General features: G+C 41.2%; 1 protein-coding gene across 1 annotated transcript; it reads right to left on the bottom strand.

Annotated features, from left to right (window-relative positions):
- Positions 1-1225: 1225 nt before the first annotated feature.
- On the bottom strand, positions 1226-16725 carry snrnp200 (small nuclear ribonucleoprotein 200 (U5)). Its single transcript, XM_042487831.1, has 44 exons — positions 16448-16725; positions 16052-16215; positions 14990-15161; positions 14692-14884; positions 14507-14562; positions 14286-14384; positions 14019-14171; positions 13825-13924; positions 13599-13735; positions 13437-13514; positions 13093-13266; positions 12827-12964; positions 12581-12736; positions 12307-12477; positions 11993-12186; positions 11377-11500; positions 11089-11238; positions 10735-10977; positions 10450-10638; positions 10153-10350; positions 9877-10029; positions 9695-9775; positions 8906-8989; positions 8584-8690; positions 8380-8498; positions 8140-8294; positions 7866-8055; positions 7600-7773; positions 7258-7418; positions 6783-7010; positions 6487-6678; positions 6193-6371; positions 5935-6086; positions 5739-5847; positions 5539-5647; positions 5268-5457; positions 4973-5137; positions 4236-4357; positions 3983-4126; positions 3711-3887; positions 3441-3601; positions 3185-3266; positions 1834-1926; positions 1226-1728 (listed from the first exon to the last, which is right to left on the bottom strand). The coding sequence occupies exons 1-44, from the start codon at positions 16490-16492 to the stop codon at positions 1579-1581; spliced, it is 6411 nt and encodes a 2136-aa protein (XP_042343765.1). The 5' UTR covers positions 16493-16725; the 3' UTR covers positions 1226-1578.
- Positions 16726-18243: the final 1518 nt, after the last annotated feature.

Here is an 18243-nt window from a genome sequence, read left to right as displayed (position 1 = left end):
CCAAGACACGCCATAGCATAGAAAGTTGCAAAAAAAAAAAAGCCAAAAACACCAAAATTTTGCATGTCGAAAAAATGACCAAAAATCCAAGACTATAGAAGGCAAAAATGTCAAAATTTGACATGTCCCAAAAACAGCTCAAAAACTGGAAACAGCTTAGAATAGCCTGCCAAGACACGCCATAGCATAGAAAAAGTGCAAAAAATGGCAAAAACATCATAATTTGGCATGTCGAAAAAAATGACCAAAAATCCAAGACTATAGTAAGGCAAAAATGTCAAAATTTGACATGTCCCAAAAACAGCTCAAAACAGCTGGAAACAACTTAGAATAGCCTGCCAAGACACGCCATAGCATAGAAAGTTGCAAAAATGGCCAAAAACACATAATTTTGCATGTCGAAAAAAAAAATGACCAAAAATCCAAGACTATAGTAAGGCAAAAAAATGTCAAAATTTGACATGTCCCAAAAAACAGCTCAAAACAGCTGGAAACAGCTTAGAATAGCCTGCCAAGACACGCCATAGCATAGAAAGTTGCAAAAAATGGCCAAAAACACCATAATTTTGGCATGTCGAAAAAATGACCAAAAATCCAAGACTTAGTAAGGCAAAAATGTCAAAATTTGACATGTCCCAAAAACAGCTCAAAACAGCTGAAAACAGCTTAGAATAGCCTGCCAAGACACACGCCATAGCATAGAAAAAGTTGCAAAAATAGCCAAAAACACCATAATTTGGCATGTCGAAAAAAAATGACCAAAAATCCAAGACTATAGTAAGGCAAAAATGTCAAAATTTGACATGTCCCAAAAACAGCTCAAAAACAGCTGGAAAAAAGCTTAGAATAGCCTGCCAAGACACGCCATAGCATAGAAAGTTGCAAAAATAGCAAAAAACAACCATAAAATAATTTGGCATGTCGAAAAAATGACCAAAAATCCAAGACTATAGTAAGGCAAAAATGTCAAAATTTGACATGTCCCAAAAACATCTCAAAACAGCTGGAAACAGCTTAGAATAGCCTGCCAAGACACGCCATAGCATAGAAAGTTGCAAAAATAGCCAAAAACAAAATTTGAAAATTTGTTGATGATGTCAAATTTCATGTCTGTTTCTAAACTGATCAGAATGCTTCAGCGCATCTAGTGCTTTGAGTCTAAATATTTCTGCTTAACGGCTTAATTAAGAAGTTTGTGGTTTATGTAAATAAATATTCAAAACAATCGTGTCATCTCTTTATTGAAAAAACATTTCAGACAGCACATCAAGCTAAAAACATTTAGGCCAGTCTTGTAGATAGATTACATAACAAAACCATCTCAATCAACAGTTACCTAATTCAGCAACAATGACTTAAAGACATTCATGAACATCTTGAGAGTGTTATTTTTTTTTAAAAAAAGACAAATGCATTGAATGAAATGACTTATTTTCACAAGGGTAGAGATGATAATGACATGCTTACAAACAGGCCATTGATCAGGCTCAATATCAACAGTCCAAAAACAAAAAACCTCACTGATCCATCTCAATAAAAGAAAAGAAAAATTCCAGAAAGCAATAATGAAGTCATGGATTAGTCTGAATCACTGTCTCCTTCGCTGTCAGCCTCCTTCACATCAGCGCTGAACTTGTACTCCTGATCACAGCCCATATATGCGTCACTCATGAAGTACAGGGTGTAGTTGTGAACGCCCATCGCTGGTGCGACAAAGTCGAGTTTGACCTACAGGGGAGGGACATGACAGATGCACTAAATGAAGCCTCTGTTGGTTCAAAAAGCATTTATCTTTAATCCTAAAAATACATGCAGTGGGCAGTTATGACTGACCTTTGCTTTCTGCTGCAGAGTCAACCTCTTGATAGAGATGAGGCTGTTAGACTTGGGGTCTCCGATCACCACCCACCAGCCCTCCTCACGTTTCTGTATCAATGAAAAACATTAATCAGGGTGTCTACAGGTATCAAACACTTAAATGAATAGCTTTTTAAGATATATTTGTAAATTTTAACCAAATTTAAAACAGATTTTTGGATAAATCATCTTTTTCTTTTTTGAGCATCACAGGTAAACATATGACTATTAGGTTAAGCTATATTTTGCCGGCAGGTAAGCACAAGTGGAAAGTAAAGAGACCGTTTTGGGTTCAGTTTTACATCAGAAATGTGGACTTTGCCAGCAAAGAGCTTGACTCATTTTAACTGAAAGAATTTTAAAGTTGGACATATGAAATTTGATTAAATGTTTGTGGCAACTAACACAACTCAAATCCAAAATAAGAGTATTTAATGACTTTTAAGGCCTAATATTTATAACTTTTCAATTTTAAAACATTTTTAAGATCCGGTGTGTAGGATTTAATGGCACCTTTTGGCCTTTGGTTCCACTTTGTGTACTATGACACGTCTCTACAAGCTATAATATGCCATTTTTATGACATGTCAAAATTTGACTTTTTTCGACTATTGCATTTTGGGTAATTTTTCGACATTCTAAATTATTATGTTTTGGCCTGTGTTTCCACTTTGTATACTGTGACCCATCTCTGCAAGCTATATTATGTTCTTTTCAGCCATTTTTTTGGCGTTTTTTCTTCAACGTGGCATACTATGAAGTGTCTGCAAAGTACAGTATTTCGTCGGTTCTGGTTTTGCCTTCTTTGTCACTTGTCTCTGTGTTTTCAGCAGCATTGCTGCTACACTTCAACCACAAATCCATTGTTTGTGTCTTGACGGTGGCGAGTGAATAACAGCTGATGGCATTTGACAGGTTGTCTGGGTTTTTCTTAGGGATTTTGAAATCGAATATTCAGAATAAAATTCAGTTTATGAGCTTAGATTTCTATCTTGCTCAACGTTTTTTTAATATAATTAGTTTTTAGGAGTTATGCATCACTGCTATTTTTTAAAATACTTGTTTTTTATAATCTCACGTACCCCCATTTGAGAACCAGTGCCCTATATAAATGAACAACAGCTCATTCTAAGGTAACAAAAATAATATTCTTATTTTCAGGTGATTATAAACGGATAAAAACATTTTTATGGATATCATTTTCCATTTCTGCCAGCTAATGCGCCTAAATCCTACACACTGGACCTTTAATGACCTGCAAGGAAGTTGTTCACAAACAAGTTATTACGTGTCAAAGAAAAAATATTTTACCACCCATGAAATTTACCTGTGGGAAGAGAGGTGCGATGACAGGCCCGGTCACTTCCTCCTCTCTCTCCAGCTGAACCTGAACCAGAACTGGACTGCCACTGTGAAGACACATAGACACACATCAGCATTTACCAAAACTAACTAATAAAAAAAAGACATCATTGTCCTTGATGACCACCTGTCTTACTTTTGTATTTCTTCCTTTTCGTGACTATTTATATATACCTGCAGTCACTGCTGCAGACAGTGCTGCTGACAGAATCCAAACAAACCTCTTGATGTTGTCCTTGTCAGCCACTTCGTACGACAGCTCGATGTTGGGGTAGCGGTTACAGAAGCGAGCCACGTCGGCCATCTGGGCATCTGAGAGCTGCAGCAAGGCAGTTCTGTCTTCATCCTCCATCTCCATGATGTCAAAGATACTCTCCACACCCTGATGAGAATAGGAGGGATAAAGTGGTCAGTTTCAATATGCATGTGAGTAATGCACAGTTGACTGAATCAAGAGTTCGTTTTTATGATTTAGTACACAGACAAAACACCTTATCTGTGCAGCGCTTGATGTGCTCTGAGGTGAAGAAGGGCAGCTGTTTAAGGTAGGAGTCCTTGGACCACATGGCCTGGGTGACCATTTGAGCCAACTCCATAGCTGCCAGTGCAGGACTCAGCCACCCATTACTGGAAAGCACATCTACGCAGGCCTGGATCAGACGAATCGCCTACACACACAAGACACGGGTTTAATATGCACACAGAAATCCAACCCAGACATTCCCCTCTGAGCTAAAATCACCATGAATGAGCATGACTGTACCTTGCTCAGGATCTCTTCTGTGTCTGACTGCAGCTCAGCACTCAGCTGCATCCTGGAGAGGTGGGCCTGCAGCAGCAGGTTGGTCTTCACGTGAGGATCATTGAACTTTGGGTTGTTCAGTTTGTGGGGAACTTTCTGTGCCAACTGAAAAACAGAAATAAGTTTTTTCCAACAAAGTCAGTATCATATCAATTTGGCTGAGAATATTCAAGTGTTAAAAACTGTCATTTACATTAGAGTTCTATTTGTTTACCTGTCGGAGGAGTGCATCCTCATGATGTCTGATGGGAATGTTCTTGTACTCAGCAGCATTGGAGATGATCTCAATTAATCCACGGATCTTTGTCTTGGCATTCAGGGACATGCTGAACAACTCTGAAGAAAGAAAAGTTATGTCACCAATCCAGTTGATGTGTGAACTCATTTTTGAACGGCATGACTATCGATGGTAATGGACTTTCGATGACTGTGATAAGAAAGTCAAACTGTCTTTATTATGCTATTTTGGAAGACATACTATACTATGACTTTTTTATGCTGTTTTGATCAACATACTGTACTGACTTTTTTTATACTATTTTGGACAACATCGTATAGTATGACTTTTTGACGCTATTCTCGTCGACATACTATAGTATGATTATTTGGCGGTATTTTGGATGACGATCTTACTTTTTGCTGCTTTCTTTAATCAACATACTAGTATGATTTTATTTGTGCTATTTTGGACGACATACTATTTGATGCCTTTTATATGTTATTTTTGATTACATACTATAATAGGACTTTTTTATGCTTATTTAACTTTTTTTTCGACATACTATACTATGACTTTTTCCTGCAATTTTGGACAACATACTATACTTTGACATTTTTGTGCTTTTTTGGATGACTACTCTACTGTGCCTTTTAACACTAGTTTGGATGACTTTCTTTATGATGGTAACAGATTTTCAATGATTGTGGTAAGACAGTGATATTGGAACAAACCGATGGTGGTGTAGTTGATGTAGTAGTAGGCAGCGATCATGCCCAGATTCAGAGGCGCCACGTCCATCTCATCCTCTATGCTGATGCACTTGGACTGTTCCAGGTCGTGTAGCGTGTGTTCCACCAGCTCAGACAGGTGGTCTGACAGGTGACGATGGGACATGCCTGACAGGGAAAGCACAAAACATGATATTTATGAGTTATCCCAATTATCCTATCCAGTGTAAGTAAAAGCACCTTTATTTTCTTTTTTAAAACTGATGTGTTTTTTTAAAATGGACAGGACGAGACTCACCTTGGAGGTTGTAGTAGTTGGGGTTCTGCGTCATACGGCGATAGAGGAATGTCCACGTCAGGTAGTCCACAGCGTCCTGCTTGTTCTCCACAGTCTTGGTGACAATTTCGGCATTGAAGTGGTCATGGAGGCAGTGGTCCAAGTGAGACTCCACCGGCAGCGGCTCGTACAGGAACTTCTTGAAGAAGTCCTATCAAGAAAAGAAACTGTTTGGTTCGTTCCTACTGTCAACAGTTTGCAAGTCAGCTGTCAAAACCACAGGATTTTCTACCTTCTTGGAGCCCTGACACATGATGACACAGCGTCCCTCATCATCCAGCATAGGTCTGTTCGCCTTGCCCACCATCTGGAGGACGTCATAGATGGGATAGTCCACATATCTGACAGACAGAAAGAAAAAAGGAGGTGAATGTCAGACATAAGACATATTATGCAGAGCAGACACCTTTATCAAACTAGAGGGAGCCTTACGCATGGATTTTGCCATTGTAGTACTGGGTGTCCATGACAATGACCAGGTGTGCAGAGATGTTGATGCCCCAACAGAGTGAACGTGATGACACAACCACCTGAACAGCACCTGTAAAAGGAGCAGAACCAAAAAGTAATATTTAGTCCTGAACTTACATAGGTCAAGCAGAAAGTGCAGAACAGGAATGAGTCATACCCGAGTTGAAGAGCTGCTCCACTATTTTGCGTTCAATGGTAGACAGACCCTCGTGTAGGTAGCCCACGCCGTTGGCCAGAGTCTCTTTCAGAGTTGAGTCATTAATTTTCTCCAGGAATGGAGCGAGGTCTTTCTCAGTGCAATGCAAGAACCTTCAGAGAGGTAAACATATATTCTTGGTTCATGGTGCCAAGGTGTAATGGGAAAAATAACAGTTTATTCCTCATATACAAGCATGATCTCATTGTGGTGACTGACCTCTGAGGAACCACGTCAGCTGCACAGAATGTGAGGATGTCGATGGCCGTGAGGCGAGTCTGTCTGCGAGACGGGACGAACACCACAGCTGGCTTGGAAGGAGAGTGCTTCATGATGGCATGGTACACTGGCTTAGCCATGGACAGCAGGCGAGTCTGAGTGTGACTCACATTGAAGCCCTAAAACAGACCACAAACGTTAACACAAATGTGCAGTCAGTCATGAAGACATATATTCCTTTAAGGTTCCTGTTCTGCTTTTAACTGTCCTCATTTTCGAGGACAGTTTACAGACCTGGATGTGCAGCTCCAGAGGCACAGGTCTGACGTTGGGGTGGAAGTTGAATGTGGCTGTCGTGCTGCAGCCCAGCCAGTGGGCCACATCTTTGGCGTTGGACAAAGAAGAGCTGAGGGCCACGATGCGGATGGGACGCTCAATCTGAGAGGAGATGTACCTCATCCTGGAGCAGATGACCTCTAACACGGGCTAATGAAAATAATCAAAGACACATTAACATTATGTACAGTCCGCAGTGCACACCTAACGAGTAAGACATGAAAACGCAGCACAGAGCAGTGTTGTGTTCTTACTCCATTTTCTCCTCCAATGAGGTGTGCCTCATCCACAATGAAAAGGCTGACGTTCTGAACGTTCTTCCTTTGTTTCCAGCGGCGAGACAGGATGTCCCATTTGTCGGGGGTGCTGACAATAATGTCGCCTTTTCCCAAGAGCTTCAGATCTGTGCTGGTTTCTCCTGTCAGCAGCACCACTTTTTTGTTTAGGATGTCTTGGAATTTCTGGTGCCAGTCGACAAACACCTGAGTGACAAAGATAAACATAATTATTCAGTATGTTTGGTGGAACAAAGTAAACGCTGTTAGATCTCATATAAACAGACTTCCAAAATGTGTTTGTGTTTATTTAATTCAAAAGGAGACAATACACATTTGTTAACACGAGCATTTGGGTCCATCACGCAAATGTGCCAGATTAAGCCATGCAGGCTAATTTTCAGCTGCTGTCAATGACAGCATGTTTGATTGTCCAATAACACTGACTTCATACCTGTTCAGCCAGTGCTTCCATTGGGGTGATGTAGACACAGCGACCCTCTGCATTGTGAAGCAACATCCTCAGGATAGCAAACTCAGCACAGATGGTCTTTCCACTGCCAGTAGGAGCTCCCACAAACACATTATCATCACTGTTGTACACCGCATTGAATACTGTAGAGACAGAAACAACACAACTCAGTCAAGAATACAACCTGGCGTAAACAGTGAGCCTCTGAGAACTCTTTTGCCTGAAGAACCACAAACGAAAACACCCAGAGGGAAAGCTATCTTTTGCTTGAATGATGATGGAAAGTGCAGAGCAGAGTGGTTCGCGGTTTTTCTTGTTGTGTACCTTGCGTCTGAATGGGGTTGAAGAAGGGGAACTTGTTCTGGTAGAGAGCCTCAAAGGAAGAGTTCCTGAGCGCGGTGACAGGCAGCGGCTGCAGGTCCAGCAGCTCAGTGGGTGGGGGATACTTCTCTGGTAGGATGAGGTGACGGAAAGATACTGGGAGCTGAGTCTCACAGGCTTAAAAGAAGCAGAAAAATAAAAGCAGTTGGTTGACATGCTAACATCAAGAAAAATGAATTTTGTACCACAAGATTCAGTAAGTTGCTTACACAGCCAACGATCTGAGACCACGCGAATGAAGTACTGTGGTGGCAGAGGCTCGAACACAGGGACAAAGAAAGTCACAAGGTGTTCGTCTTGGGCGTACTTGGCTTTGAGCAGGAAGTACTCATGGTGGAGGATGACCTCACTGTCCACATCCTCAACCAAGATCCAGAAAGCCTCAGACGATCCATGAATCTAAGATGGGAAACTGAAAGTGTTTCAAGAGGCCAAAAAACAGGGACAGTTTTGGTGCAGCACATAATGGGTTTAACGACTGACCTTGTCGTCCCACTGGAAGTCAGGCATGATGGTGAGCTCCACTTTGAGTGTCGAGCGGGTGATGGGCTGCAGGTGGACAGCCAGGTCAAGTTTGGGAAACTGGTGGACGTATTTGTGGATGGTCTTTCCCATTTTGGGCATTCGGATCAACTCACCTGAAAAATAAAACATATAGCTTATAGTTCCTCTCCAGGCTGAGGAGGGAACTCGGTGTACATGCTGTGGGAGACAAAAACCCACCGATCTCATTGTGATTGAGGTCATAAAGACGCTCAAAGGGGAAGTTCTTCTTCTCGATCTTCTTGATCACCTCCTCTGGCAGCTTCTTGAACTGTCGCAGCGGAGACATCGACTGCCACCTGTGGAAAACGCGGACACAGAACATCAGCAGCCCGCCTCAGGAAACAAATCACAGAAAAGCAAAAGGAAGATTGACAGACTTACATTCTCTTGTCAATCATTTTGCAAAGATTCATGGTCTTGTCCGTCAGTTGAGCCCAGCCCCTGTTGAGAACGATCTCAAATATGGCTCGCATTAACCTTCCAGCACTCTGTTCGAAAAATAAATGAATAAAAATTTATCTCATGTCAACTTCATTTAAAGAACAAAAATGAACTTTTGTCTTTTCAAAAAATGTTTGATGTAATGACAAAGATTCAAGCCCTTGTACAACTGATGAAAAAACATTATGACCATTACAAGTCTGAGAGACAAATAAAAACCTACAAATTGACCAAAACAATGATGAAAGTAGGTTGTGCATACCTGCGTCACATACACCATGTCAGCCATGAGAGCGAAGCCTTCTAGTTTTAGTTGAGAGATGTATGCCTGGAGCAGCACGTTGATCTGAAATTTTAAGACACAAAGTACAGGATGAAGTTCTCTGAATGAGATTTAATTAATGCTACTTACATAAGCAGACAAAAAGATTCAAATGACACCTTATCTCCACACCAGAAAATAAGGGCGACCAAGCGTAGATGTAGGAGCCATCTGGCATGTGTTTCTGTTCTCTACTGTTATATAGTCATATGGGGGTTTTGGATGTATAGACTATAATACTTTGACCACTATGTAGTAGTAGGGGTGTACAATCTATGGCATTACATTAGTCACAGGTGTTAGAAATCGGGTATTTTAAAGCCACAGTGGAGAGAATAATGACTATAAGCATAGGTTTAGGAACATTTGTGTCTCACTTATGTTGTAAAATCCAAATAGGTCAAAACAGTCACTTGCATAAGTGGATGTGTGAAGAACAATCTTTCCACCAATGCAGGTGACTGTATTGAACTATTTGAATTTTGTTGACTGCCACAACACCGGATTATCATTATCATGATAATCATCAATCATCATCTTTAACTAATCTTACACAATAGCCGATTGGTGGCATACCATAGATACAAGCCCTCACTGATCAGAAGAATGACTGCTTGATTGAAGATGGGTTTGAAAAAAAAACTACATCATTGGCACAAGGTATGCCTCTATTTTGGTTGCTAAAATGTGTGTTATTTTTATAAACTGATCACTGTATATGAATGCTACCTTAGCACTGGGCTCCTCAATGCTTTCCTTCACTGGGATAGGGACTCTTTCCAACAGCTTCTGAAGCTCCAGCTTCTCCTCCTGAAAAACAGCAAAATCTCAGTATTAAAATTCATCATGTTGAATGGAGTTTTTTTAGAGGTTATAACTGAATGACCATGACTGTCTGGAGACAACCATACCTCTCTCACGGTGATGTTCCTGAACTCTGAGGAAAGTGAAAAGACTCTGAAGAGCTCAATCTCGCTGAGCGTGGGCTTCAGCAGCTGGTTATACGTTTGAATGGAGTCGTGAGTGATGTAGAAGTGACTGGCAATACGTCCCAGGTCTGTGACCTTCAGGAAGAGGCAAAAAGTCAACCATTAAAAGCCTGAAATTCAACTTATCACTGATTTAATTAAAAGCACTGGCTTAAAATAAAACATGATCAAGAGCTGATAACTGATAGATGTTCATACCTGGAAGCTTCCAGTCCTCTTGTCATATTTGACGAGGCTGTTCTTGTCCAGGACGCTGGCTGCTGTGTGCACCAGATCCATCCTACGTCTCTCCAGCAATGGGTCTGAACTCCGGTCATCGTGGGACACACCGTACAGGGTGGGGTTGCGGAGCATGCGCACATACAGGTAGGTGTAGCCGAGCCAGTTCACAGCATCCTAAAAGAAAAAAAGAGAAATTACAAAAATCATCCAAAAAAACAAGAGTATTTGATCAGCTCCTTTCATGCCGATGATGTGCCTTTGTCTGCCACTAACCTTTACGGTTTGCACATTGCCCAGCACTATCTCAGCATTGAGCATGTCAGGCAGCTTGCCCACCATCTGACTCTCTATGGGCAGCTGCTGGTTGAGCAGGGACAGATAGTACTGCAGCTCTCCGTGGGACGTGATCAGGATTCCCTCTCCCTTGGTGTCATATTGAGGACGGCCAGCTCGACCAAGCATCTGAAATACAACAAAAAATTAACGCATTGCTACGATAAGTGGAAGGTACAAACCACACTTTTCTTGCACTTCAGTGTCCAGCCACCATAGACTCACCTGCAAAATGTCCAGGGCTCCGAGTTCAGTCCACCTGCCTTTCTCTGGGCTGTACACCTGAGTACCTTTGATGATGACAGTGTGTGCTGGCAGGTTAACACCCCAAGCCAGAGTAGCTGTGGACACCAGGACTTGGATGTGTCGATCGGCAAACAGATCCTCCACCAGCGTACGGTCCACTCTGGTCATACCAGCATGGTGGATTGCGAAGCCGTAAGGCAGCAAATCCTTCAGCTCGAGGTTCTAGAAAAGAAAGTCGAGGTTTAAGTCTAACAGTGTTGTGAACGAGCACTAAAGAAACATTTAATTTGGTCTCTGTTTTGTTGTGTTGAAGTTTCAAGTTAGTTAGCTCACCTTGCACTGCTCTGCCTCAGTTCTCAACACTTCAGTGGATGCTGAACCTTCTCTGAGGAAAAGACCCAGTGTGTCCTTCTCCAAACACATGTCTCTTATGGCCCTGGCAGTCTTTCCTGTCTCCTTCCTGGAGTGGACAAATACTAGCACCTGATGGAGACAAGTGCCTGTCAGGAGTCTCTCAAACCTGGTTACACATTGCTGAGCAGCACTAGTTCATGTAATTATAGTTATTGTGGATCAAAGTTTCTTTGATCACTCTGGAAAAACAAGTCAGAGACGACTCACCTGGTTCTTTCCAGCATGCTCCATTATCTTTTCATAGACAATCTCATTCATGATCTGGAAACGCTTGATGGCCTTTTTCTCTGTGATGCCAACATAAGTCTGCTCCAGGGGCACAGGGCGGAAACTACAGAGAAAAGGAATGCAGTTATCAGAGATGTAAAAAATGCAAACATTAAAACACACATAGTTGCTATGGGGAGTGTCCTCAAAACACATTTGAAAAGTACATGATTACTTAGGACAGTAGTGGGCAACGTGGCCAAAATTTGGCATATGTAAATGCATTTCATGAAAATGATATATCGCAATGTTCTGTAAATTGAGATAAGAAATTTTTAAAAATTATAATATTCTCATGAGACAACACCTAAAACCATAACTCAAAACTGCAAGTTTAAATTCTTTCAAAGTTACGGGATTAAGGTTCCCGGGAACAATAATTTCAAGTGTTATAGGTTACTGTATTTACAACTTCACAGTCCACCTCCATGTTCGCCCAAATCACATGACCTTGTAAGGCAGCTGGATTACCAAGATGAAAAGATAATGCCAGAATCTTGCCCCTAATAACTGCCCCGATATGATAACGCTTTTTTTGCATCCTCATGCAGCATACCTGTTGTCAAAGTAGAAGAGTCCCTTGGCAGGATCTACCCGCAGGCAGGTAGCCACATCCTCGTAGTTGGGCAGTGTGGCACTGAGGCCCAGCAGACGCACGTCCTCCTGTGTCAGCTCCACGTTGCGGATGGTCCTTGCCACCAGAGATTCCAACACTGGTCCACGATCATCGTGCAGCAGGTGGACTTCATCCTGCACAACACATTCGCTTTGTTACTCATTGGAGTTTTATGTCAAATCATCAGTTAGACATGTGCTGTACAAAGTGTGTCCTAAGACAAAACCTTTCATCAACGCATTCACGCCACTTACAATGATAATGAGCCGCACTAGCTGGGTGTAGGTACGCTCTCCACCTTTACGGGTGATGATGTCCCATTTCTCAGGGGTGCAGACAATGATCTGAGTGGCGTTGATCTCCTCTTTACAGAGCTGGTGGTCTCCTGTCAGCTCAGACACGGTGATGCCGTAACTTGCCAGGCGCTGCAGAAAGGAACGAAGTCAGTTAATCAGTAAAATAACACAGCCACTGAAATGAATGCAATTTAATGTTTACAAATCTCTGCAGGACAGAGGCGGGTCTCACCTTACTGAAACTTCCCACCATCTCCTGTACCAGGGAGCGCATGGGTGCAATGTAGATGATTTTGAAGTCGTCCACGTTGATGGTTCCATCCAGGTTTATGTGCTTTCCAATTTCTCTCAGCATCGCCATCAAAGCAACATTGGTCTTACCAGCTCCCTGTGTGTAGAAATAATAACCAAATTATAGGAGAAAATTCACTAGGGATCAGCATTCTCAAGGCTGCTGGCTTCAACAAAGTTTGCTCACCGTGGGTGCGCACACTAGCAGGTTCTCATCTGTCTCCATGGTCGTCTTAAAGAGCTTGCTCTGGATGCGGTTCAGTGTTTTAAACCCTTCAAATCCAGCCTGTGCATACTTAGGCAACTTCTCAATGGCAATAAGCACCTGATGACACAATGATATGCAGATTGAAGGACATGAACACAACCACAAGCTGCTTATCATTGAAACTTTTGCATTAGTTGCTGCAGAGTTGGGCAAGTTTTCTGTAATAAGACATGAAGTCAACAAACCTCATCGTCAGCAAAGGGTTTGGGTTTGAGGGCAGGTACATGGACTTCTTCATAACCTTTGCGCTGTTTGCGAAACGAGCCGTCTGGCAGTTGGCAACGCTTGTTGGCCATGAAATGACTTCCCTGCGTGAAGGCCAGGTCATCAAGATCTAGCAGCTGTCGGGGGGCCACAGACTGTGGGATAAGAAAAATAACAAAAACGTATCAACTTTAGCTTAATCACATCAATGGCAGTGTCCCTGATACAATTTTATTACCCCAATGGAGTAATCATGGGTAAGCTTATAGTGAAAAACACCATAGGTAACTTTCAGGACTGCAGTTGATATATGAACATTAATTACCTCTCCGTGGTCAATGTCCATCGCTTCCATGTCATCAACACGAGACTTCCTCACCCTCTCCCTGCGAGATCGCTCCTCCTACGAACACAAAACTCCATGAATAACAACTAAAAGATACTCTGATACAAGTACTTGCATGCTTTTATGAGCAGAGGGTCTTACCCGAATAATATCCTCCTTCTCCGTCTCTTGCAGCTGGTAAAGAATCTTTGAAAGTTCCTGATCAGACTCCATCTTTCCGATGATCCGCTCTTTTTCTGCCTCACTCTGAGCGCTCGCCAGCATGGTGCAATACTGAACTGTGTGTCAGAGGAGAGACAGTTATTAACAACTTCAAAAAGGCACAAGATGCAATAATCTGAAACATCCCTCTACACCTCTGACTTACTCATGCGGCGATGCTGACGGAGGATTTTGATGAAATCGAAGGTGTTGAAGCCGAGCAGCAACACCAGCTGGTTCTCACATTCTCTGTCATCGCTGGCCGTCTGTGGAATACAGATGGCAGTCGCTGAGTTTGTCTGAAAAATTTACTGGTATATGTGCAAAACAAAAAGTTCACACCAGACATGTCAGACATACCTTGAGGATTTCTAAGACTTCATCAGCTTTCTTTTGGGAGACAATGGCATCGTCATAGAAACGGCTGAGCTGACGCTGGAGCCAGAAGGCGTCGATGTCTCGAGGATGGAGATCTTTTTTCTTCACGGTCATCACATCGCCTGTCGCACCAAGCTGGAAGAAGAGTCATTTATTAACTTTCAGTGCGATCATTCAGAAAGATATAAATATCCTCATAAATGAGGTGGTTCAGTTCAGCGCAAACATAAATTTGGATGTTGCACTTACGTTGGCTGAAAGAGCGCAACCCACTCCTGCCTCCTCTCCTTCGCTGTCTTCATCTGAGTGTTCGTCTCGTACCTCTCCAAACTGGTCTTCATCACCCTCCTAAATAACAAGGAAAAAGAAAAAAATCAGTGACATAATCTACTCAAGCCCAGAACTTGCAGCTACAAAACAAGAATAATGAGAGACATATTATTCTTCAGGAATAAGCAAAAAGCTCTCACCTCCTCATCAGATTCAAACTGGACGTTCACACCATACGTCTCATCAATGTTGTCATCTGTAAACGAAAGATGAAGTCCGCAATCTCATGAATATTCTCATGAAAACCTGAAATGTGGCGTGACCTACAGACAGAATCATTAACTAACTGAAAGAAAAACTACACGCTGATTTCCAGTGTACTCACCCATGTTCTGTAGGTCCTTGTCTCCGCCATAATCTGAGATCTTCTTGCCCAAATTAACCAACACATGGTAGCGGGTGTCATCAGCTGGCCCAAGAAGCTGCTCTACTTCACGCCGCCGTTCCTTATCCCTCATTTTGTCGTTCTTCAACACTGCTAATACTTCATCAGCTGCTCCACACAGGATATCACGCGGCTGGAACGAGACATAATAACCAGTTCAAGAAAAGATCAGGGGCTGGTCGCTGATAAAAAACAAAATATGGCTTTAACAAAACGAGTGTTTTAGAAATTTTCTGACCTGATCTCCCAAAGCAGCGTGGATGAAGCTCAGCAGGACTTCATAGGTCTCTCTGGTTTCTTTGGTTTTAGGCTTGTACACGATGCCCACCATTTCATCAATGCCCTCAGACAGGAGAGTAAAGCCCTTCATTTTGTTGATGTCGTGCCTGTCCTCGTCTCTTTTTCGTCTCCTGTACAGACAGAGACAAAATGAGACAGATTTAGTGTAGTGTCACTCAGCGGACACTGTAAGAACACAACTGAGGTGTATTATGATAATCCTATATGAAATTATTTTGCAAAATTACCAAAGCACAGATTTTTGTTTTTTTTTCTTGTGTCAGATAACCCACTTCACAGAATACCTTGAGAGCTTTTATTTCAGTTTTTCAAAAGTTATGTTATCATTAAGTGCACATGAAACTGGATATTGATTTCTGGATTGTTTCCTGGGTCTGGAATGATCATGAATGGATGAAAATTTCCATCATTTTAGTATTTGGTATTGTCTGAAAAGTGATTGTGAAATCACCATCATTAATAACCAATAATTATCATTTAACAATTCATGTTTTAATTGGACTATTATTATTATTTTAACACAAAACAACAACAACAACAACAACAACAACAACATATGAATTTGCATAATGTTTAACTTCTGGATTTGAATTTTAAACAAGCTGAGCCTTTGGAAATCAAGTCAAGATCACAAATGTCAGATTTTTGAAAAACTTGAAACAAAAAGAAGAATTTCGAAACAATCTTATTCTTCTTTCTTTCGAAACAATCTATATTTATTTTTTATTTATTTATTTTTAAATGTGATGATACTTAAGTTACACCTCAAAGAGGCTAAATATTTACTGCAATGCTTGCCAAATATTATTTGAAATAAACTTATCTGGCTCTGCAAATAATCCCTGAAACATAAACTGAAACCAGCACACATACTTGGGAATATTTCCAGACCATAAACTATGACATGAAGAGGCCATGCCTAAGCAGCCTAAAACATGTACAAACATAAAGTTGCTTCAACTTGACAAAGACAGTCAAACGCGTTGTTGACAGCACTGACTTGTCTCGTCTCTCCTCCAGCTTCTGCGGTTTGGTCCTCTGAGCCTTGTCACCCATCTTGGTCCCCTCCAGCTTCCCCACCAGGGACAGCACCTCTCCGGTGGGTTCATCTCTCCGTGTGCGGTCGATCAGAGAACGATCGGCTTGTAACACCAAGTTTGAGTTCTTAAAAAATCGATACAAAGACGAAATGATCAGCCAGGACATCAGTCTGCACAGCTCCGGCCAAGCTAACTGTTAGTTAGCACAATAGCTAGCACAACACGGAGTAGCCTGACTTAAAAACATGTAGCTGGTTAGCTTGTTTACGTGAGAGCATATTAAACGCTACCAGAGATAAACCACTATATCTGTGTTGGTGTTTATAGGTTTCTCTACAAACATACAGCGTACTCACCGCTTTGTACTCATACTGCAGGCTACGGGCAGTAACATCCGCCATGGTGCAAGTTTAGTCGGTGAGCTTTTACCGCACTTTTAATCGCTATGAAGCAGCCCGCTGACTGAAAACATCCACAGAGTTGTCTTCACTCTGTCTTTTTATAGAAACGCTGGGATCATCGGTGCAGTGTTTATATCCGTAGCATGAGATAGTTTTCAAAATGTCCGAGTTTCATACAAATGCGTCTCTAATACGTTACAAAGGCAGCGCTAACACGAGCGCACAACAAGCCGCTGCTGCCGCACGTTTCCTGTTCCGGTGTCAAAGGTTACACCTGCTACACAACAAGGAGCGCCCCCTGCAGGCCGTGTATGTTTCATCGTCTCATGACCACCCATGGACCTATCCATAATAGAGAGCCTGCAAAATACACAATCAAAATGACTTATAAATGCCAAGTAAAAAAAACCAAAAAAAAAAACCAACCAGATCTTGATTAATCCTCTATGGTGTTGCCTCAAGATAACATACCCATTTCTGTCTGTTTACACTCATACAATACATCCTCATTTATGTTGCAACATATATATATATATTTTTAAAAAGAGCCAGGGCCCTGAAGAAACCAATAGCATTATTTATTTTGTAACATCACTTTCTGGAGGCCTTGTTAAGTCCCGTTTCTGGGGCCTTCCTCCAAAGGCTCAACTCCAACTCTCCCCAAAAATGGTGTGAGTCGTTAATAGAAACCCAGCCTGATTTTTTTTTTTCTTCAATTATATTTATTTGATTAGATCACAGTGTATATACGGTTAATATTGGGGCAGAAATTAGGACTATTCCTGTTTAAAATTAACTCTTTTTTATTTATAAAATTGAAAATAGGGGTTAGGATTTGATAAGTATTCATAAAGTATTCCTTCTCCTCCTTTTGAGATATGAAATACTGTTGCTAAATGCATTTGTTTAATGAATATGTCTATTATTATTTTTGCTTAGAATTTATTTTCTTGTCCTATTTTATTTGGCATGTTTGAAATAAAGGTCTAACTAAGTAACTGTCTATATTATGATTAAAAAACAAATAAAAAAAACATTACAAACGTTTTTTTAACCAGCTGGCATCACTGTACGATACAGGGTTAATTATTAATTAGAACCCTCTCACATATCCTATCCCTTTTGTACATGTTTGCAAATGAAAGCAATAATTCAGTGTTTCAGGTTTTTATCTAAAAAGAAACATTTTCTTTGATTTTTGGCTAAATACATCTTTCTAAATTAGGAAGATAAGATTCAACACCTCCAAAACACTTCAGTACAGCTGCTTTGTGAATGGTGGGTCAGTTGTCCCACCATGCAGAACATATGACACTACATCTTAAGTTTCATATTTAGGTCAGACACAGCTCTATCTCATACACTAAAGTTGCTCTGGTTTGACGCATGATTTCTCGTGTGTGTGCAATGTCATCCCACATAACAAAACTTTTTGTAAGCAACTCCCCAACTTTTTATAAAATATGCAAATATGTTTTAACCATATGTTACACCTGCATATCCGTCCTAGGACCTTTACATGCCCCTTTCCTTTACATGCTGCAGTTCTGTCTGGGTAATCTAATCTCCCTATTGTCCTTTTGTCCCAAAATAATCTTAGTTAATTTTTTAAAAAAATGATTTATCTGATTTATCTACTCTCCCTTATAATAGTTTTTATTTTTTATTTGGGAAGTACTTTCGCTAGTATAATATAGATGCTTATCCAACTTGTGCGGTTGTTCCAAAAGTGAAGGTGGCAACCCCTCTTC

Source organism: Plectropomus leopardus, chromosome 6 (assembly GCF_008729295.1).
Source record: "Plectropomus leopardus isolate mb chromosome 6, YSFRI_Pleo_2.0, whole genome shotgun sequence".
NCBI lineage: Eukaryota > Metazoa > Chordata > Actinopteri > Perciformes > Serranidae > Plectropomus > Plectropomus leopardus.
Note: the sequence above shows the minus strand (reverse complement) of the source record. Positions and strands in the feature narration are given on the sequence as shown.